This window comes from Engystomops pustulosus, chromosome 3 (assembly GCF_040894005.1).
Source record: "Engystomops pustulosus chromosome 3, aEngPut4.maternal, whole genome shotgun sequence".
NCBI classification, from domain to species: Eukaryota; Metazoa; Chordata; class Amphibia; order Anura; family Leptodactylidae; genus Engystomops; species Engystomops pustulosus.
In genome coordinates this window covers 155,546,520-155,570,498 of record NC_092413.1, presented here as the reverse complement: position 1 = coordinate 155,570,498, position 23,979 = coordinate 155,546,520, and the positions used below count along the sequence as shown (strand labels likewise).

Genomic DNA, 23,979 nt, shown 5'->3' with positions numbered 1-23,979 from the left:
ATGTATAACTGGATAATAAACTAGAATATGGCCAATGGTCTTGAGAATAAATCCAAGGAGATGTATGTAATTATAAATGAATAAATGAATCCCTGACCAGAATTATGTTTTACTGCTTTCCACAGAACCGGCACGAGTGCATAGCCAGCTGTGGGTTTCTGAGATCTCTGCGAGTGAAGAAGCAGGGCGACTGTCTTCCTGCACATAGGGCATCAGGGTTTGCAGCTGCTTGTGTACTGAGCTGTAGTGGGGATATAGACTGCCCAGGCTCCAAAAAGTGTTGTGCCAATGGATGTGGCTTCACCTGCCAGCTTCCAGTCAATACGTTTAAAGGTATATTCAACTTTTTTCTTATACTTCACATAACACAGGAAAATATAGTTTTTTCTGACAGGTTCTGCAGTGTGGCCACATATTTTAGTATAGCTCTACTTGACCTTGTAAAGGCACGGTTACCTCCGTTCATGTCTCTGAGGAGAGATCAGCAGCGTCAGTATCTACTAGTGGGGTACTGAAGTTACCTGGCAGTGCCTATGTTTTAGCAAAAAGTGGGGTCTTAAATTCATACCTCCCAACCGTCCTGGAATCAACGGGACAGACCTGATTTTTGGGCTCTGTCCCATCGTCACGGGAGGCTGGGAGAATGTCACAGTTCCCCCCTCTCCCCTGGTTTGTCCCGTCTCCTCCTGGTCCCGTTGATAAGAGCTGAAGAGCTGCCAAAGATGGAGGCGGGATCAGCCTCTGCTACCTCCTCACATGATGTTTGCTGCAGGAGTAATGCTCCGCTCCCAGCTGGCCCCGCCCCCTCCATGAGTCATTCGGAGCCAGGGAGAAGAAATTGTGGTTCACAACTTCTAATATTTCACTGATGTGTCATAAAAAATATGTCACATAAAATAATATATGTCCCCTCATTTATGCTTGGCTATTGTTTAGAAATGGACTATGTGCTGTACAGAGTTATATAAAGTCTATGGAAGTTAGATGAATCAATGCACTGCATGCAAGACTCTCTGAGGTAACCTGAGCAGATGTGAAGTACACGGGCAGAGATACTAGGGCATGTGCCCGGGTGATGGCTGTGGATGTGGAAGGCAGGCGTCAACAAGACATTTTTATGCATTAAAGGGGTATTCCCACGAAGACAAGTTTCTTATATGTACTCAGGATAACAAAATAACGCACTCTCTAATTCACTGTTATTAACAAAAAATGCAGCATTTCACAGATAAAAGTCCAACCTGTCAGTCCTGGTGTACAGTGTACAGTTCAGTTGCCCCTAGACACGTAACTTCTGACTGAGTTGGGCCGCCATCTTGGATTTCTGTGTGACAGCCTGCAAATGAGATTTCTGTCTCTCTCTGCTCTGTGCTTGTAGCCACGTCCCCTGCATGTAGCTCAGAGACACTCACTGATCACTTCCTGCCAGGACATTGTGGGCAGAGAGAAACTACAAACTACACGGAAATAAGTGAAGTCCGGGGGAAGGGGGAGGCAGGCACATAACTGTGAGATGTAGCAGAGCTCACAGTGTAACAGTGTAAAAGTATGCAGCCTCTGTCTTTCAGCCTCTGTGTAATCTCATGCATCTCATCTCTGATCTGTCTCATCTCTATTTATCAGTGTGTTAGTACAGAAGCCAGATGAAAGTGTATATTTACATGTACCCTGATAATGTAACCACATTGTCCCCACAAAACTAGATGGGTCATAATGTGTCTGTTTAGAGAGTCCCTGTCCACACCCTGGAATAGTAAACCAAGAAGCCTAGGGAGTGATAGGTGCTAAAACGGCAATAACACTGAGTAAAATTGTAAAGTAAGGGGTTAAAATGATCTTTATTGTGTTAAGATCACTATGGGATTGAAATGTTAAAATTTTCTTTCATGGGAAAAATCCCTTTAAGATGCAGAAGGTGGTGAACTGTACCTTCACCCCAAAAGAAAGAAAGCCTTGCCATGGCTCTGCTAAGGAGCACAATGCTGACTTGAGTGCTTTTGCACCTTTGTTTAACCAGGGACCTGATGTGATGTTATACAGTTTAAAGAATTTTATTTACCCCTAATTCAAACTTTGGCATATATATTCCTGTTGGTAGCTGAAAACAGGTCAGAGGTCTGAGTATTATTTACATGGTATGAGCACTCACATACTGATTAGCATGAGATTTTTGGTGTAGTGATCTCAACTGTTACAGTATTCTCATGTATGTTCTCTATCTTACAGGTGTTCCCTTAAAACCCCACAAAGAATTCATAGTTAATGAGTACTCAAACGGAAGTATGAAAATAACATGGAAATCTAGATTCAACATATCTGCTGAGCCAGTTTTGTATATCCTGCAAAGACGATGGAATTATGGCATTCAGCCTAGTGAAGATCAGTCCACTCATTGGCAGACAATAACTGTGGTCAGTATACAATCCATCAGTGGTGTCACTATTAACCATGCGGCCACTAGCAAAACCTAGAATGGGGCCTCCACTACAACATGACACTTTCAGCAGCATATAGGAAAAGGCTTAGATAATCCAAACTATGATGTTACAGTACATAGGTAATAAGGAAAGTGATGTCACAGTACAGGGTTAATACACAACGTGATGTCAAAGTACAAGGTCAATATCCACGGTGACGTCACAAAACAGGCATAATACACACAGTGGTGTCACAGTACAGGGATAATACACACAGTGGTGTCACAGTACAGGGATAATACACACAGTGGTGTCACAGTACAGGGATAATACACACAGTGGTGTCACAGTACAGGGATAATACACACAGTGGTGTCAAAGTACAGGGATAATATACACAGTGGTGTCACAGTACAGAGATAATACACACAGTGGTGTCACAGTACAGGGATAATACACACAGTGGTGTCACAGTACAGGGATAATAAACACCGATGTCACGATACAGTAATAATACACACAGTGATGTCACAGTACAGGGATAATACATGCAATGATGTCAGAGTATGAGGTAAACAGGTAAGAGGTCTCCTTACGCAGACTTTACCTATAAAGGACACCCTGCATCTCCCAGAATTGCCCAGGGCATCAATGGCTGTACATCTCCACATGCCTCCAATATATGCCTTTAATAGCAAAGTCTTCTGGTCACAATCCTCCCAATCTAAGAAACCAGTTCCCTACATTGTACTGAAGAAATGCAAACATATTTGTTCCTCATGGATATAGGATAGATATAGTTGTTTTTCTTCTCATCTAGCATCATGTCATTAGGCTTTCTGAAAAAGTTATGCTCGATATTGCGTAGACTGCATGATAATGCAATGTTTTCCTTCTCCCATCCTGGAAGGCATATTTCCAAGTCACAGGATAGATAATACACACAGCGATGTCACAGTATGGAGATAATACATACAGTTATTTCACAGTACAGGAATAATACACTCAGTGTGTAATGTTCTAAACTGAGTTAATAACATACACCATGATATCTTAGATCAGAAATAGAGAAGAAAAATCATAATTCTACAGTGAATGCATACTTAATACAATAAAAATTAGTATAGACATATTGGGGCAGATTTACTTACCCGGTCCAGTCGCGATCCAGCGGCGCGTTCTCCAACGCTGATTCGGGTTCTGCCAGGATTCATTAAGGTCGTGCGCCCGATGTCCGCCTCGGTGTATGTGAGTGCTATTCTTGCGTCACAAATTCTTTTTTAAATTCCGTGTTTTTTCCGAATCCGTTGGGTTTTCCAACGGCTAAGCCCCCCGATTTCTGTCGCATGAAAGCCGGCACAGATGCCCCACAATCCGATCGTGTGCGCCAAAATTCCGGGGCAATTCGGCGCAAATCGGAAAATTTTGTGAAACCCGACGAATATGCGCGATTCGGACCCTTAGTAAATGTGCCCCATTTGCTATACCACTACATGCATTAAAGGGGTATTCCCACTTCGGCATATTAATGTTAATGTTTGTACAAAAATAATACACATTTTCAATATACTTTCTGTATCAATTCTTCACGGTTTTCTTGATCTCTGCTTCCAGTCATGTATAAAAGGCTTCTATGTTTTCTCCCAGTTAACAGAAATCTGACCATGGTCACACAGGTGCACGGCTCATTAGTATCATAGACAGTAATCAGAGCTGTGTGATATAACGAGGCCTGCAAAGGGGCGTAACTATAGGGGGTGCAGAGGTTGCTATCGCAACTGGGCCCAGAGCCTTAGGGAAGACTATTACTATAAACCATACATTATAGTCGGGGCCTGGCACAGACTTTGCACTGGGGCCCATGAGCTTCTAGTTAAGCCACTGGCCCTGCACCTGTGTGACCATGGTCAGATTTCTATCCACTGGAAGTAAACATAGAAGCTTTCTATAGTATGACAACAAGCAGAGATCTATAAAACTGTGAGGAATTTATACAGAAAGTATATTGGAAATGTGTATACCTTTTCTAGAAACAATATACATTACTTGTTGAAATGGCCCTTTTAAGTATGCATTCACTATAGAATTGTGTTTTTTTATTATTCCTAATTTAGGATGTCAAAGTGTATGTTATTCCTGTATTGTGACATCTGGTGGAACATAACTCAGTTTGTAACAAAAGTCTTTAACTCCCTATGTAAGTAGAATTGATGGAACCAATAACAACTGCACCCCTCCAATTTATAAAAAGTTTTTATGTTTTAATAAATACTGTAGCTTTTCTTCAAATTCGTTTTACAAGTTCATCAAACTAAAAATCAGCTTGTTCTCTTTGTCAGACATGATGTTATGCATGAAACCGAAAATTCACAGCATTTTATGCACACTAGGCAGTGATCATTTAAAGGATCCTTATACTCAGTCCTAAATAAGTAATGTTGTTTTTAATATTTTGTTTCAATTCATTATTTGCTTATAATTCACAAATCCTATAATTTCCATAATTCCATGATTTTTCTTTCTCTTTGCAAAAAAAATATAGTGTACAAAGTTAAAATGCATCCAATATACAAACATTTATATTTTTGAATCTCTAATATATGCAATTTCCTGTATTTATCAGACAGCAGCTCATCATTTTATCATGACAGATATAAGACCAGGCAGATGGTATCAGTTTCGGGTTGCTGCAGCTAATATGCATGGAACCCAAGGTTTCACCATACCAAGTAAACATGTCTACACTAGCAGAGGTAAGACCTAGATGTATGTGCATTGTAAATATACTTAAAGCAATACCATTTTTCTTGCTCAACTTATAAGCCCCAAATGAACCCCGAGTCAGTATAAGTAAATCTATAACTTGCTCCACAACAAGAGAACAAACTAACCTTTGGATTTTGTAACATGATTTCCTCATAGTACTTAAAACATACATGTCACATGAGGTGAAAAAAGGGCAATCACAATTTATATCGTTCAGAATGTTTGAGGATATGTGAGTTTCCGCCATAACTATGATTGCAAAACACTGGTTACTATATACATGTATAAGCATAGATATTTTAGGTAAGGAATATTTAATTGTAAAATCATATTTTTACTGCATATATACACATCACAGACAATTAGCTTTGGGCTATGTGCACACTGGTTATTTTAATCTGTAAATGCTGCAGAATTCAATCTATAGCCCGAAGAATGATGCCAGCTCCCTAGGGATCACAGATCCAATTAAAACTGTTTTTTCAACACATTGTGAAAAAGACAGTCTGACTTCTGGCAGGGCACAGCCTAGAGCTACAGCAAAATCAAAATTCAGGGGTCATGTGGCCTTGCCTCAACACAGATCATATGATTGTATTCATTGTGTGTTATTAATATTAGGGGAAAAATTATTTTTGTTTTGCATTCCTGCAATGTAAACTTTTATTTCTAAAAAGACTTGTAGCTTTTCATCATACAGTTAATATGATGCTTGTACATCACATTTTATGGAAACAAATAAAATGAAAATGTTGCCAACGAGACATTCAATGCATGCTACCTTATTTTAAAGGGAATTTTTCAGCAGAAATAGACTTAATAAACCACTATCCATTTGTTGTGAAGCAGCTTAACTCCATCCAGATCATGTTTCATTCATGGCGTGAAATTAACTTTAAATTGGTTGTGTAAAGTCAAGGAGCACTGAAGTAAAGCACTGAAATAAAACTCAATATATTATTACACCTACAGATCTGTATGCCTAAGAGCCAAACTGCACAAAGACATTGTGCCATTTGGGTACAGGCAGCGATGAGAAAATGCACATAGTTCAGTCAGGGATATTGATTCAAAGAAAATGTGTCCTCCGCTCAGGGGCGGTTTAAGGTTGGTGGGGACCCCTGGATACAAAATCGGGCGGGGGCCCCCATTTAATGTAGTTCATACAGGGTACAGCAATCGCCAGTAATAACTATTTACAGCCCACCGTAATCACTATATACATCCCGCCAGCAATAACTATATACAGTCCCCCAGCAATAACAATATACAGCCGCCAGTAATCATTATATACAGCCCCCAATAATCACTATATACAGTCCCCAGTAATCACTATATACAACCCCCAGCAATAACTATATACATCCCCCAGTAATCCCCATATACAGCCCCCAGCAATAACTATATACATCCCCCAGTAATCTCCATATACAGCCACCAGTAATCACTACATACAGCCCTCAGCAATAACTATATTCAGCCCCCAGTAATTACTATATACATCCCCCCAGCAAGAACTATATACAGCCTCCTAGCAATAACTATAAACAGGCCCGTAATCACTATATACAGCCCACAGCAATCATTATATACAGCCCCCAGCAATAACTATATACAGCCCCTAGTAATCACAATATACAGCCCCCAGTAATCACAATATAAAACCCCCAGCAATAACTATATACAGCTCCTAGTAATCTCTATATACATCCCCCTGTAATCACTATATACAGCCCACAGCAATCATTATATACAGCCCCGAGCAATAACTACATAAAGACACCAGTAATCACAATATACAGCCCCCAGTAATGACTATATACAGCATCCAGCAATAACTATATACAGTCTCCCAGCATTAAGTATCTACAGTCCCCCAGCATTAACTAAATACAGCTCCCCCAGCATTAACTAAATACAGATACCCCAGCATTAACTATATACAGCCTCTCACCGCATTAATTATATACAGTTCCCAGTAAAATAATAAAACTTTGCTTCCCTTCTCCTGCTCCCTTGCTGCGCCAATCAACTTCCTTCTCTCCCGGTAGGTCAAATTTTCCGGCCTGACTACTGGTGGATCGGCACGCGTGTAGTGGGCAATATAGTGGGCCTTGCGACCGCCAAAACCGGCCACATTATAAACAATTGGTGGGGCCCCCTGTAGGAGCAAAGTGGTGGGGCACATGCTCCAGATGCCCACCTTATAATCTGGCCCTGCCTCCGCGAGTGGAGTGCTCGCCTTATGAATATACCAGGCTTACTGGGGGAAGGAGGGGTTAGCATTTTTCAGGCTGCTCTTGATACACCCTAACCCTGGCACAATGTATGCCAAATTCATAATGGGGCACAGGTCTTGTCATAAATTAGGAACACAGACTATGCCTATGAGTAATCAACTTCAACAAGAAGGTAAATCCTTTTCCTTGCCTGGAGTAAATGGATTAAAAAGTAGAGCTTTCTATTGACTTTACTCAGTTCATGTAGCCACAAACTTATTAGTAGGTGTCTTAAATATTCATTCAATCAAGACAATGTAGACAGAGGGTAATTTCTAAGAAAACCTATTGTTCCGTATGACTGTTTGTACTCGTTATTTATATATATATATATATATATATGTATATATATATATATATATATATATATATATATATATATATATACAGAGAGACAGAGAGAGAGAGAGTACATATTTGTATAAGTCCCCTAAAGCGCTATAAAATATAATGATGCTATATTAAAGTTTCTATATATATATATATATATGGCCTTGTAGATGAAGTGGCCTAAATCATTACTATGACTTTCTTGAGAAAATCTTTAGCCTGAAGGTAGCAAAGTCATTTTTCTGTATATAGTTTATGGGCTTGACCAATAGGTCCAGTGTACTGTCTCTTGCCTTGTTTCACAATTTAGCATCTCCCACTTAGCCTTCATTGACAGTGCTGTGCTCCCCTTGTGAAACTGAGCAAGAAATGGGGCACAAGACCTTGTGACAATGCTCATTGTTCACCAGAATGCTCCATAACGGAGAGTGACAAGCCACCTTTCCAGAGAATTCTGTTATCATGGTTTTCATAAAAGATTTTCATGTTTTATTTAATAAGATCCTTTACATAATTTTAATGAAATATAATGAAGTATCCAAAGAAATAGTTTTCCTTTATAAACTCTTCAAGCTTTAATGCTATTACTTTTATGCTATATAATTGCTATTAAAAATATTCTTTTCATGTTTTAATAACGGGTATCTGTTTTTAATGAGATTGTCAATATGTAAAATGTGATAAACTTGAAAATCTATGGGGTTCGTTTATCTTTAGTGAGGACATTTGTGTGTCTTTCTTGTCTGGGTTTTGGACTTGTTTGATTTATCTTAGAGGGTGATATATTAGGCAGCTAAGTCTGTGGATGTTTTGCTAATTTTTTTTTCTTTAACCCCTTAAGGGCGCAGGGTTTTTTCGCTCATTTCTTGCTCTCCACCTTCAAAAATCCATAATTTTTTCATTTTTACGTGTACAGAGCTGTGTGAGGGCTTATTTTGTGTGTAACACATTTTACTTTCCTTTAATGTTATTTATTTTAACATGCCGGGTGCTGCGAAGCTGGAAAAAAAATCCAAATGTGAAAATTTTTTTAAAAAAATGTCACGTTCTTGTGGGCTCAGTTTTTACGACTTTGAGTGTGCGCTCCAAATAACACCTCTTTAACGCTTTATTCTTTGGTTCGGTACGATCGTGGTGATACCAAATTTATATAGGTTTTATTGTGTTTTAATACATTTTCAAAAATTAAACGAATGTGTACAAAAAAGAAAAAAAAATGTTGCCATCTTTTGATGCTAATAACTTTTTCATACTTTGGTGTACGGAGCTGTGTGAGATGTCATTTTTTGCAAAATGAGCCGACGTTTTCATTGCTATCATTTTGAGGTCTGTGTGACATTTTGATCACTTTTTATTCCATTTTTTATGTGATGTAAAAAGGTGTAAAAGTTTGGACATTTGGGCGCCATTTCCCGTCTCGGAGGTCACCGCCGGCCGTAACCGATTTTAGATTTTGATATATTGGGCATTCTGGTACGTGGCGATACCTAATATGTTTGTGATTTTTACTGTTTATTATGTTTTATATCAGTTCTAGGGAAAGGGGGGTGATTTGAATTTCTAATATTATATTTTATTTTATTTTTTTAAACTTTTTTTTTCTTTTTTATCACTATTTCTTAGACCATCTAAGGTACATTAACCCTAGATGTTCAGATCATTCCTACCATATACTGCAATACTTCTTTATTGCAATACATGGCATTTTTGCATGTCATTCATTACAATGAGCCACTGGCTCATTGTAACGAATCTGCAGAAGCCATGGCTACCATGGTAACGGATCGCTCAGGTAGCGACGATCGGAATAAAGATGGCGGCACCCTCACGCCGCCGTCTTTTAAATGCCGCCGGCGACTTCCTCGGATACGACCGCCTCACACTCTGTCAGTGGTGGCTAGACATGTGCTCTTGAGTCCTGCCTGACCACCTGGCTTCAATGTTCATTACTACAACTACTTTAGTTGCTACTTTAATAGCATCTAATTGAAGAAATGTTTATATATGGCAGATAAATGAAACAGAATGTGAATGCCCAGACGAGAATACCCCTTTAACATCTGGATATTAAAGATATCTCAGGCGCAACACTGATAAATTCTGCCATAGCTAACTTTGCTATGTAAGTGGAAATTAGAAAGAACTTTGAAATCATATGTTTCCAACTTTTTGTTAAAAGATATTTAAAGATCAATATTGTGATGTAGTATTACATAAAGTGTAATCTGTGCAATATGACGTTAGTATGTAAAGATCACATGTCATTTAGCCTTTTTATACTATAGAATGATATTATTTTACATATTACTTTTTAATCTTCACTCTTCACTAGATCCATTGCCTCCAACTGCTCCTGCTGGTCTTAAAAGACATAACCTCACTGTTGCCCATGATGGCACTGTATCTGTAAACATTACCTGGGCTGTACCACCAGAACATGACCTAAAAATTCATCATTACAGAATATGCTGGAAAATTAAGAATACTGGAAAAGGAATACAGGAGAGGAACGTGGAGAGTTGGGTTTCCACAAATGGGGTATGTTAAGATCTTATTTAGTACCCTACCTACAACTTCTTCTCCTTGAATATCAAATGCACTTGCATTATTCTCCAATTTAGGCAAATACAGAATTTACACTACAAGGCCTGCTGGGTGACACTGAGTATCTTCTGAAAATACAAGCTGTATCCTATTGGGGGCAGAAGAAGATGAAAAGCCCGCAGACACAGTTCATCTTTAGTACAGCACAGCAAGGTGACACCATAACTGATTCTGTACCTGAGTGTTCACTATTAGGAATGATCTATTGAACAGGTTGTTCCATTTTATTAATACATATTTTATAACAGGTTTAAATCCATCAACCATGAATCCTGCATTGAATCTAAGTAACAACCAAAGCAAATTATCCAAAAGTCGCAAAAATTATTTACAAGCATTTTGTTTTAATGACAATAATCAACTGAAAATACAGTTATACTGGAAGCAAATGGCAGGTGAGAGATACTATACTACTTTGTATTCAACAACAGTTAAAATCAGAATGTCCTAAGGAAATTGGCCATGATGTTATTATTAATGAAGAGTAGAACATTTATGAGTTTCACCTAGGTCATCATTCAAGTTCCCCTAAACTTTAGCACATAACTCAACTTTTCGTAAATCAATAGTCCACATGACTAAAGTGGACCTGTCATCTCAATAAAACAATCTAGCCGCACATACTAAAGGAAGAATACCGGACATACCGAAAAGCTGTGAAACACTGAGGTACCTAGTGGTCCGATCAATGGACCTAGCTTTAAGTGGTCGAGCGTATTCATGAGAGGGCGGTCTGAGGCCGCCTGAGAAGGTGGCATCAACCTGGCAGTCACCGCTGGCATCTAGTGTGGGAGTGGCGGTCCGGGAAAGAAGCTGAAGAAGGGGAGTACCTCCCTGGACCTCTGGAAGCTAGATCCGTTGATTGGACCGCTACATACCTCGCCTTTTTACAGATTTTCGTTATGTTCTGCTAAAGCTCGAAATTTAGCAGTGCGATAACTGGCGGTGGTCTAGAGATATTCTCCCTTTAGTATGTCTAGTAAATCTATGTCTAGATTGTTTTATTGAGCTGACAGGTCCTCTTTTAGGTCTATTGTCTGTTAGGTCTATTGTCTATTCCTGTCTGTTCGCATGTATTTTTTTTTTATCTTATGTATATGTATGTATTAAAAAAATTCTATTCTACTCTATTCTATTATTTTGAAGTCAACCGTTTTAAAAAGCATAACAGGACAAAAGTGGAGATATAAATGGAGAAAAGGGGCGCTCCTATAGAGTAGTATTGTAGTGGATAAAAAATGGTATAATAGTCATAGAACTACTAACCTTCTGAAGTTGTGCTGCTGGGCACAACTCCAATATGAGCTTGGGGTGTATTGTTATACAAGTGGTGGCGTGCTCCTGCTGCCTCGCTCCTGGGAACGTTCCGTCTCCAAAGTGGATAACAGTTCCCGGCAAGAAGATCCAAATGGTAGTAGATGATGAGCGTTTAATCAGGCGCTGGATACTTCGCCAGAAGTAAATTACTAATGGCAATATTTCCAGCAATTTTAGTCCTTGTTTGTGGCCTGTAAAAGCTCTTGCATGCATCAACTTCAATTAATGTGGGTATGTGGGTGTGGAGGGCGTGCACAATCAGGAGACAGCGAGAGCTGCGCACGCCGTACGCCCAAGCGGGAGACGGATCATATGCCTAGAGTGATACCATCCTGCAACAACTTTGAGATTTTGTCAGAAACATTCGATGTGGGATCCGATCTCAAAGGCTCACTGTGACGGATCCATTTAATTGAAGTTGATGCATGCAAGAGCTTTTACAGGCCACAAACAAGGACTAAAATTGCTGGAAATATTGCCATTAGTAATTTACTTCTGGCGAAGTATCCAGCAACTGATTAAACGCTCATCATCTACTACCATATGGATCTAACAGGACAAAAGGATAGATGTCCTCAACCAATTTGATCCAAAAGGAACCTTGCAGTAATTAGACTGGTTGAAAGTGTGTGACCTATGACCTAAATAGAGAAAGAGAAATATAATGAGCAAAAATAGTAATATAGAATAATAATATAGAATTGTTATCTCTTGTCTACAGATAATTATGTGGAGCCCTATACTTATTTAATAAAATGGAAAACAGTTGTGTGCCACAATAACAACACCTCTTTAGGGGGGGAAACAGCTGTAAAGGTGAGTGAATGCAGTCTGTGTTTACACAATAAGAATATGTGTGCTGCCTTCTGTTTTTATGCATGTATGTGGTTATTAATAGTATCGCTACAGGTGGGGCTCAGGTTGCTCTACATGGTAATACCAGTAGTGATACTTAGCTATAAATACTGTAAAGGCAGCCGTTTATAAACACTGGCATCTTATTTCTGACAGTTCCTGTAATACGTAGCTGGTACATGCTTCCAAAGGGCCCACAATCTATCAAGCTTTTTCTGGGTCAGCATACACACAGGCCATATCTACCCCCCTGGGGTATTCAAGGCTCATCCCTTAGAGCTAAAAGGTGATTAGTATATTGCAAAGGTATATGTCATACTTCTGTCTGTATTTTCACTTGTGTTACCCAACTACAAACCGCTCTCTCTGTCCAGACCTCTGCCCGATTATTGTACTGAGACTGTGCTGCCTGCTCTGATCTCTGCCTGATTATTATACGGAGACTGTGTTGCCTGCTCTGACATATACCTGATTATTATACTGAGACTGTGCTGTCTCCTCTTACCTCTGCCTGATTACTGTACTGAGACTGTACTGCTGATCTGATATATACCTGATTATAGTACTTACACTCTGCTGCCTGCTCTAACCCCTGCCTGATTATTATACTGAGACTGTGCTGCCTGCTCTGACATATACCTGATTATTATACTGAGACTGTGCTGCCTGCTCTGACATATACCTGATTATTATACTGAGACTGTGCTGCCTACTCTAACCTCTGCCTGATTATTGTACTGAGACTGCGCTGCCTGCTCTAACCTCTGCCTGATTATTATGAATAGGGAACTATCTTCCAAAAATCCAAAAGTTAAAAAATCCTTCTGAAACAAAGCTCATTATTAAAGATGTTTCTACCACTGGGCGGGATGTGTGAATGCCCAGGGAGGTGATCACATAGGGGGGAGCCAGCCTCCCCCTGCTCCAAATTACCCAAGAATAATGACTGTGCTGCACAGGGCTCCATGTGTGGGATCCCATGTATCGCCCTCTCTGTATGATGACAGCATCATCAGCAGAAGCCGAGAGATCAATCGTAGTGGGAGGAAGTATATAGGTCTCTGTGTTGAGGCACCATATATAAGTCTCTGTATATTGGGGTACAGTATATACCTCTCCATATTGGGGTACTGTATATATCCGTCTGTATTGGAGAAAAGTATATATCTCTCTATATTGGGGCACAGTACATATCTCTCTGTATTGGTGCACAGTGTATATCTCTCTATATTGGGGCACAGTATATATCTGTAAGGGGGTAGAGTATATATAGATTTCTATAATGGAACACAGTGGGGCACATTTACTTACCCGGTCCCTGAGCGATCCCCGATCCGGACTGTCCGACGAGGATAAACTCTGCTGTGATTCTTGAAGATCGTGTGCCCGATATCCTGCATGTGTCGCTTCCCCGCTCAGGTCCGCCGGAGTTCACCTTCTTCTTCCCAGTGCATGTAAGTGCATGGCTTGAGACACAATTTTTTAGTTAAATCCCACGGTTTGTCTGAATCTATCGGATCGTCCGACGGCCCGCCCCCCCCACGATTTGTGACGCATGAAAGCCGGTGTGATTACACCAAAATCTGATTACGTGTGCCAAAATACCTGTCCCAGCAACGCAAAACGTAAATCGCCAGGATGTCTGACGAAAGTGCGGTCTGTGGGGCCCTTAGTAAATGAGCCCCAGTATATATCTTTATCTCTGAGATGAAGCACTGTAAGGATAGATATGGGTAAGGGGCACAGCATATAACTATAATTCTCTGTAAGAGGGCACAGTACATATAGATCTTTCTGAAATTAGACACGGTATATATCTATATATACAGACGAGCGCAGCACAGGGCAGGGAGCTGGACAAGATAACACAAGGTAGCCCGGGGGCCTTGTGTTTGACAACCGTGTTCTAGACCAATGTAGTGGGATGGAACTGCATTCATTATAATCTATAAATCTGGAAGCACCATATGTAATATCTTTTATTTAAGGGGCATTGGTATTCTACAATTGCTATCATTTATTTTGCGCCCCCTCCATTTTATACATTTTAATCACGGTGGTGGGAAGGGGGGCTTTTTTGAGATTCGCTCTGTATTGTAAGTTACCTAGAAACTGCCCTGCTCATGATATATCATAAAGAATGTTATGCCAGTTTTAAAAAAAAAAAAACAAGAGAGGATGTTTTCAGAGATAGCTTAATAGCCTTTTAATTCCTGAGTAAAATTTCAATATGCAGAGCATGTTTTGCTGCCAGCTTGTCTATATTGAAGTGTTAAATAAGGTCTTCTGTATTTTACTTTAGGGATCAAGCTACATTATTACTGGCCTCCAGTTTGCATGCACATATAAAGTAACAGTGCGGCCGTTCACCCTTCAGGGACCATTGGCTAAAGACGTGACATTTGTAAAAACACCCAAGTGCAACAACATGAAAGTTAAAGGCCTGAAAGATTCATGTTGTCCAAATCAGGGTGAGTGACCGACAAAGTACCATTTAAAAGTATAGTTACAGTACCTGGAAATCAAGAGACATATCATTATCATTGAATTAAAGAATATTTATATCTAAAATATAATACTTCACATAAAGACACTTAAAGTAATGTGTAATTTGCAAGCAGCATGTTGTAGAGCTGATTGGGGTAAGTAGACTGATAAATAAAATAAAAGTCCCATAATCTCCCCAGTTACACATGAAATGCAAATAAAGTATATAAAACACAAAAACACGTACATATTTGGTATCACCGCGTCCATATCAATCTGTACAATAAATCTAAATCAATCTTGAACCCGCTCGGTGAACGACGTAAAAACGACAAAAAATGTTCTAAAAAGTGATCAAAAAAAGTTACGTTCCCTAATATGATACGACTGAAAATAACAACTCTTTTCGCACAAAATAAGCCCTCAACGAGGTCTGACAACAGAAAAATACAGAAGTTATGGCCCTAAAAAGTTGTCAATAGTAAAAACAATGCGATATTCTCCAATATTGGTTTTGCTCAGGAAAATTGAGCAAAGATAAGAAAAACTATATAAATGAGGTATCACCGCAATCGTAGTGAACCAGAGAATAAAGATAAAATATTAATTGATGATTTTGTTTGTGTCCCCTTGAAATAGTTAATAAAATCTCATGAATAAGCTATAGACCCCCCCGTACATCCCGTACATAATAAGCCCTCATATGTTTACATTACCAAAAAAATTAAAATGCATAGGTTGTACAATGATGATACAAATCTGCTGTGAATGGCGCCTCCATTCATTCTATACTTGGCCGTGCGCCCGTACAGAAGTTTACCACCACATATGGGGTATCAGTACACTGGGGAGGAATTGGGCATCAAACGTTGCAGTGCGTTTCATCATTTAATTTATTCTGAAAATGTCAGTTTTGGCCTAAATGAATGTATTTTCCAAAAAAATTCCATAGTTTCTAAATCGCAGGTCCATATTGTTTTAACCCATGTGAAACACTTAAAGGGTTAATGGACTTAATAGAAGTTGTTTTACATACGTTGAGGGGTGAAGTTTCTATAGTTGGGTCATTTATGTGGTTTTACTATTATTTAGGCCTTTCAAAGTCACTTGGAAGCTGAGTTGTCCCTCAAAATATGAGTTTTGGCAATTTTCATGAAAATGAGAAAAATCGCACCTAAAGTTCTGCGCCTCATAACATCGTAGAAAAATGAGAGGACGCATAAAATATCATCCCAACATAAAGCGGACATTCTGTAAATGTTAATTATCAAGCTTTTTGGGTAGTTTTACTTCCTGTCTGGAAAGCAGAACATTTCAAACTTGGAAAATGAAGAATTTTTACAAACTTTTGCCAAATTTTCACTTTTTTTCAGAACGAATCGCAAAACTTATCACTTAAATTTTATAACTAACATGAAGTACAATGTTTCACGAGAAAACATTCTCAAAATCACCAGGATATGTTAAAGCATTCCGAAGTTATAACCAATTATCGTGAGACATGTCAGATTTGAAAAATCGAGTCTGTATCCCACTTATCAAACATGACAGGGCACACCTGTGATGTGAAAACCTCTTCTGGTGACTACCTCTTGAAGCTCATCAAGAGAATGCCAAGAGTGTGCGAAGCAGTAATTAAAGGAAACCTACCACTTTAAAATGCCACTGATAACCCACAAATACCTTGAACCAGCTCAGGGTGAGCTGATGCCGGAGCATATCTTCATTATTTACAGAAACCGCTGTAGTCCTTTTAAAACTGTTTTATTCTTTATATTCCAACCCCCCTTCAGCGCTCCACGATATGTCCTCGGCGCACCATGCGCGCGACCGTGCATGCGCCTTATTATGAGGTCCCGGAGAGCCGGTGACGTCACCGAGCTCTCGGGCACACTCTCGCCTGCGCAACTTCAAGTTTTTATCCTGGCCGGCTTCGTACGGTCATGCGCATGGAGCGCACATCGATATGGTGGAGCGCCGAAGGGGGGTTGGAATATAAAGAATAAAACAGTTTTAAACGGACTACAGCGGTTTCTGCAAATAGTGAAGATATGCTCCGGCATCAGCTCACCCTGAGCTGGTGCAAGGTATTTGTGGGTTACAAGTGGCATTTTAAAGTGGTAGATTTCCTTTAAAGCAAAATATGGCTACATTGAAGAACCTAGAATGTAAGACATATTTTCAGTTGTTTCATACTTTATAGTATATAATTCCACATAAGTTAATTCATAGTTTTGATGTATTCAGTGTGAATCTACAATTTTTATAGTCATAAAAATGCTGAAAACTCTTTGAATGAGGTGTGTCCAAACTTTTGGAATGTACTGTACATATTAGAATACTCACAAATACAAGTTACAATCACTTATACACTCATGTGCACACATATAGAGCATATACACACACATAAAGTGCCATATACAAATGTACAGCAGATATTAACACATACAGTATATACACACACCATACACCATATATGCATACAGCATGTACACAGCAGATACAGCATATATACATCAACTATATATTACATACATATTATTCTATGCAATGTGCAGCATAATATCTGTATAATGGTGCACATTCTCCATTCTTTAGTGTGGCAGGTAGCGATGCGGGGGGGGGGGGGTCCCATAGCAGCAGACATGGCTGCTACCACTGTAGTTATGCCCCTGGTTCAGTCAGCAGCTACACTCTGATTTGTCACTTTAGATCTAAAGTTTCCATACAAGTCTTTGTGATCCATACATAATGGTTTGTCCCAACATCATATGTACTGACTTAACTTTCTGTGTCTTTTACTCTGTTACTTGATTGATCGAATGTGTGCCTTATTCGGATAATTGTTCTGGTTAGGTTTTGCTTTTTCCTAGCTTTTTTTTCTTCTCAAATTGAGTTGATTAAACATAAAGTAGGTAAATGAGGGAAATCTACTGTTCTTAGGTACAAAGCTATGGTATTAGCTCAGTCATAAAATGTGTATTTATCTGCAACTCTAGAGCGCCACCGTCTGTCTAGAAGTTTGAGGCACACATCAGAAAAATTAAAAGTAGTCTTCCAGAGTACGAATGGGAAAATAAAAGGAAAATTTCACTGGAAAATTCCAAATGATCAATTCTTGCCCATCGAAAGCTTTCTATTCAGCTGTGCAGAGATGTCACAAACCCATACATTTTACAATGTTCTCTCACTTCCAGCTGTAAGTATAAAGAGATATAACTTTACCAATGCATGACAATATTTTTTTTAAGCTTTAGTATGTACGTTCTCCATCTGTAAACTTTTCTCAACACATTAGACAACTGGATAAAATGTATTCCATCTTTATCAGTAAAGCTATATTATATTGGTGCTTATGGGCCAACTAGGGTTACATTAATAATGTAACTAATAATGTAATTAATAATGCAATTAATAATGTAATAAGTCTTTATTTATATAGCGGCATTATATTCCGTAGCCCTTTACAAATCATGTTACATATACAAATAAAATAAGACATTACAGAGGAATAACATGGTCACATGGTTGCAATAACTTATAATCTATGATATATGTTGGGAAGAATAGGACTGAATCAGTCTAACATAGTTATTACAGTCTACTGCACTTGATAGATGACAAATGTTTGGGGGTCTGTATGAATATATTTGCTGGTTCCTCCACTGATCACTACAATGTGGGCCAGTGCAAAAAGCAGAGCCTCTATTATTGCCCTATTTATGGAAATATTCACCTCATACACAATTAAATTCGACATTGATGAGTATTTTGACCACTTTTTCATGGACTCATGAACAGCTTACATCTCCCACCATCTCGGATTTACCTAAACATTTCAGGATATTATGGGATTATGCCATTTAATTTTTAAGCTTTTGTCCCCGTTTCCATGATATGGTAATAGGTAAGGGTGAATCTGATGAACAGCTATGTAAACCCGTGCTTACACTGCACACAATACAATTATTATACTATGTTTGTTGCAGACTCATAATTCAGTAATTATTGAAGACCTGAAGCCCTCCACATTCTACCATATTCTAGTCCAAATAGTGGGCCTTAATGGTTCATCTATAGAGAAAATCTTCAGCACTCCTGCATTGAGATTGTGAGGTGAGTTACAGAGAGGGGATGGTATACATTGTTAGTATTAGTGGGGTTTAGTTTATGTTGCCGTTATTAATGGGAGGGTAGTATATATTACATCTGATATCAACCAACAGGGTTTACACAATATTCCAGCTGGCAAACATATAGTAAATGTAATAGTAAGCAATGTTACTACCATCTAGTAACCAGTTTTGGTGTATATATGGCTAATCAATGGCAGTGGGCAGTTGCATATCTATAGGGGTCTGAGAAGTTAAAGTTGTGACTGGGCCAATAAGCTGTCCACAGAATACTCTGACAGCACTATAATCACTTCTTTTGTGTGCCAATTATGATATACAAGCAGGTATCATTAGGCAAACATCCTTTGCATCTTGGTCTTGCAAAATTTGGGAAAAATTTGGCAAAATCAGACGAGGGAGAAATGAGTTCAGGCAGTTACCTCAAGAACATGTTGAAATAGAAGTTATGTTTGTGTAATAAGTAAAATTCCATTTATCAAGCTGGCTGCGCTAGAATTCTGGAGTTATTTGTGTAAAAAAAATTGAAATGCCTTGAGCCAAATTTATTAAGGGTTTTACACAATTTTAGGGACTTTTCTAACTAGTATGAAGGGTGTGGTCTCTGAAATGGGTGTGGCTTTGTGACAGAAAGTCACAACTAAACCAACTAACATTTACAGAGTCATAAAGGGGTTTCCCCCTTAAGGTTTTACATTTTAATCCCCTAGTGATGTTTACACAAAAAGGATCATTTTAACTTTACAATTTTACTCAGTTCTATTGATATTTTAGCTCCTAGCTCCAGGTTTATATACACTTTCATTTAGCTTCTGAACATTGTACTAGTATCTGACACATAGAAAAAGAGAGATGAGACCGATCAGAGATGAGACCAGGGGCGTTGCTAGGGTAGAAAAAGATCCGGGGCACGGGCCCCAATGCATGTGTATCGCACTTTCACTATTAGGGTGGTGGCACACGTGACGGTTTGAACCCGCTGTTAGTCCGGTCTTAGTCATGCGTTTTCAGTCAATTACTTAAAAACGGGCCAAAAACGTGTTTAAAACGCCACGTGTAACATCACCCTAAGGTTGCGCTCACCCGTTTGCATTTAAACAAATACAAGACACCAGGCGCTCGTTATCCATCCCATGCATTTCACTGGAAACTCATATGAGATCAAACCTAGGCTCTTCCTACTGTCACGTGTGAACACACCCCAAGGAATGTCCCCACAGCCCCCAGTAATGTCCCCACACATCCATCCAGTAATATCACACAAAGCCCCCTTGTAATCTCCCTCAGTAATGTGCCCCATACATCCCCTCCTGTAATGTCCCCCAGTTATGTGCCCCACACATCCCCCCCTGTAATGTCCCCCAATAATGTGCCCCACACATCCCCTCCTGTAATGTCCCCCAGTTATGTGCCCCACACATCCCCCCCTGTAATGTCCCCCAATAATGTGCCCCACACACAGTCCCCCTGTAATGTGCCCCCCACCGATCCCCCTGTAATGTGCCCCATACAGATCCCCCTGTAATGTGCCCCACACAGATCCCCTGTAATGTGCCCTATACAGATCTCCCTGTAATGTCCTCACACAGATCCCCCTGTAATGTGCCCCACACAGATCCCCCTGTAATGTGCCCCACACAGATCCCCCTGTAATGTCCTCACACACATCCCCCTGTAATGTGCCCCACACAGATCCCCCTGTAATGTGCCCCACACAGATCCCCCTGTAATGTCCTCACACAGATCCCCCTGTAATGTGCCCCACACAGATCCCCCTGTAATGTGCCCCACACAGATCCCCCTGTAATGTGCCCCACACAGATCCCCCTGTAATGTGCCCCCCACCGATCCCCCTGTAATGTGCCCCATACAGATCCCCCTGTAATGTGCCCCACACAGATCCCCTGTAATGTGCCCTATACAGATCTCCCTGTAATGTCCTCACACAGATCCCCCTGTAATGTGCCCCACACAGATCCCCCTGTAATGTGCCCCACACAGATCCCCCTGTAATGTCCTCACACACATCCCCCTGTAATGTGCCCCACACAGATCCCCCTGTAATGTGCCCCACACAGATCCCCCTGTAATGTCCTCACACAGATCCCCCTGTAATGTGCCCCACACAGATCCCCCTGTAATGTGCCCCACACAGATCCCTCTGTAATGTGCCCCATACAGATCCCCCTGTAATGTGCCCCATATATATCCCCCTGCTATGTGCCCATATAGATCCCCTTGTAATGTGCCCCATATATATCCCCCTGCTATGTGCCCATATAGATCTTCCTATGTTCTCCCTCTCACCTCACTCCTGCAGATCCGTGCACTGCTTCCCCCTGCAGGTCATGTGATTGTGACATCATCCTGCAGGGAAAGCAGTGAACACTGTGCCTGTCTCATCACGATCTATGTTCAGAGGACTTGGATCGTGAAGAGAGAGAGAGGAGATCCGGGGCACTGGCCAAAACATCCGGGGCACGGGCCCCGGATCTTTTGACTTAGCAACGCCCCTGGATGAGACAGATCACACACAGTCAGCTCTGCTATGCCCCCCTTCCCTAGAATAAAGACCTTGATGGTTATTTATCATTAGGCAGGCTCCTGGAGACATGTCTATTTTTGGAGCTCCACTGCACATCAGATTAATTAAAGTGGCTTTGGCCCTTTAATAAACGTTCATATGATCTATTTTCTGTCTGGTATTTTTATTTCAAAAACTCCCAAAAAGTCTCAAAATGCATAGAAGATCCCAGTAGGGGACTGAAGTAACTATGAGACCTTTTGCAAAAGTGTAATGAATCTGGTTTTGCACTGTATTGCACGGCGTTGCACTAGCAGTTATTTGTTTACACCAGATTAATGAAGATGTGTAAATAGCTCTGTGAGACTTTTTAGCAGTGAAAACTCAAAAAACCTCAATGCGACTACTTTGATAAAAAAAAACCCTTATCTTGCCTGTAGCTGGTAGAGTAAGTTTCAGCACACTGCTGCTTGCTGGCATGAAGTGCCTTTGTCTGAGCTGATCTTGTAATGCCGGAAGGGGGGGGCAACAGGCAAAGAGCACTGCAGTGTGCAGACAAGAGAAGCTATTCGTGAGAAGAATAGTCAAAAGATTTGCGGTCGGATCCAGGGACAACCAAAATTGTAAACACCAGGACTGATAGACAGGTTGGAATTATATCTGTGAAATGCTGTATTTTTGTTAAGACTGTGAATTAGAGAATGTGTTATTTTGTTATCCTGAGTACATTGAAAGGGAACCTGTCATCAGAAATTGAACTAATAAACCACTACCAGTATGTTGCCAAGCAGCTGAACATGACCCAGTGTCATGGCATCATCCATAAAATCTACTTTGAAGTAAGATGTAAATTGGTTGTATAAAGTCAAGGAGGAGGAGATTTTAACTCTGAAGTCAAGCTCTCTCTTCCTCAGAAAGCCCCTTCACTGTAATTGATGCACCAGATGAGCAGAGAGGATCTCTTGAAGTCCGATGAATGATGTCAATCACGCAGAGCTCCCCATTTTGACTTTAGTGTTAAACTCTCCTCCTCCTTCACTTTATACAACAAATTTACATCTCACTTCAAAGTTGATTTTCTGGTTGATGCCAACACAGGATTATGAAAGAAACAAAAACTAGAAGGTTTTACACTGCCTGATAATATAGTGGTAGTGGTTTATTAGGCCAATTGCTGATGACAGGTTGAAAAATGTAAACAATTTTTTAAAGTGTTATTTTTTATCTCTTTTCAGGTTTATGGCTCCATAAGAAAAAAAAACGATTCTATAGTATTTCTATTGATTTAAAATACAATTTAGACCATGTGGACACAAAGAAAACAAGTAGAAAGACTGCAATTTTCTTTAAAAAAAAAAGTGTAATAATATACCTTAACAAAGCCACTACCTTCAGCATTACTGTAATGTAGTATGTTTGAATCCTATACACAAACCCATCTAGTACATTCAGTTAAATGCAAATCCATCTGTAAGTAAGTAGTGTTTATCAATTTAAATAGACATTATGGTGGTGTAGTCACAAGAAATTGCAATTATTTCAGTGCTTCTACGCCAAACTGGTGTAGAAGCACTGAAATAATTGCAATTTCTTGAGCACTACAAGAAATTGTGATTATTCTTGTGACTACGCTACCTCCATGCCATGTGAGCCTCAGTAGTGGGCCGACACGTGGCCTTCCTGCTCAGCACCTGTGCATTCGGTAAACATTCACAGCTGAATGTTTGCAGGTTTTTATGCAAAACTACGACTGGTCTGACCTGATGGTCTAAGCCTTGATGTATTTACCGCAGCAGGTGGTCAGGGCCATAGACCATGCACGGGGAGCACCAGCTATGACAAATATCCCCCTATGTTTTTTGTGTACAGACAGATTTTTAAATTATCTTGGAATAATTGTTTGTATATAGTTGTTTCTTAATTTTTTATTACAATGTACATTTAATTCATTAAAACATATTTATGGAAAAGAAGCATTTCATCAATCTATTACTACTCAAATTTCATTTACGTCTACACAACAAATGAATGAAGGATGGATGGATGTAGAAGCTAGAAGTTTGACATGGGCACTGGTATCATATACCTAAAAAATCATCAATTTGACAGTAAAATAATCGGTTTAAGGCCTCATGCACACAATCATTGTTTCCTCAGGGGATAATGCAGAGGTTTTTGTGCCTGTCTCACAGCTCCATGTATTTCTAAGGGCTTGTACACATAATAATAATAATAATTCCTTTATTTATATAGTGCACACAGATTAC

At 39.7% G+C, this 23,979-nt stretch overlaps 1 protein-coding gene and 1 long non-coding RNA gene across 2 annotated transcripts in view; one reads left to right on the top strand and one right to left on the bottom strand.

Moving 5' to 3' along the window:
- LOC140122160 (uncharacterized) overlaps window positions 1-23,979 on the bottom strand; it is a 40,804-nt gene that overhangs the window by 16,342 nt on the left and 483 nt on the right. The window lies entirely within an intron of this gene.
- Window positions 28-23,945, top strand: LOC140120775 (anosmin-1-like). Its single transcript, XM_072139719.1, has 12 exons — window positions 28-66; window positions 126-333; window positions 2,227-2,411; window positions 5,041-5,170; window positions 10,125-10,330; window positions 10,414-10,549; window positions 10,645-10,791; window positions 12,435-12,529; window positions 14,871-15,039; window positions 18,055-18,254; window positions 19,045-19,171; window positions 22,948-23,945. The coding sequence occupies exons 1-11, from the start codon at window positions 28-30 to the stop codon at window positions 19,168-19,170; spliced, it is 1,641 nt and encodes a 546-aa protein (XP_071995820.1). The 3' UTR covers window position 19,171; window positions 22,948-23,945.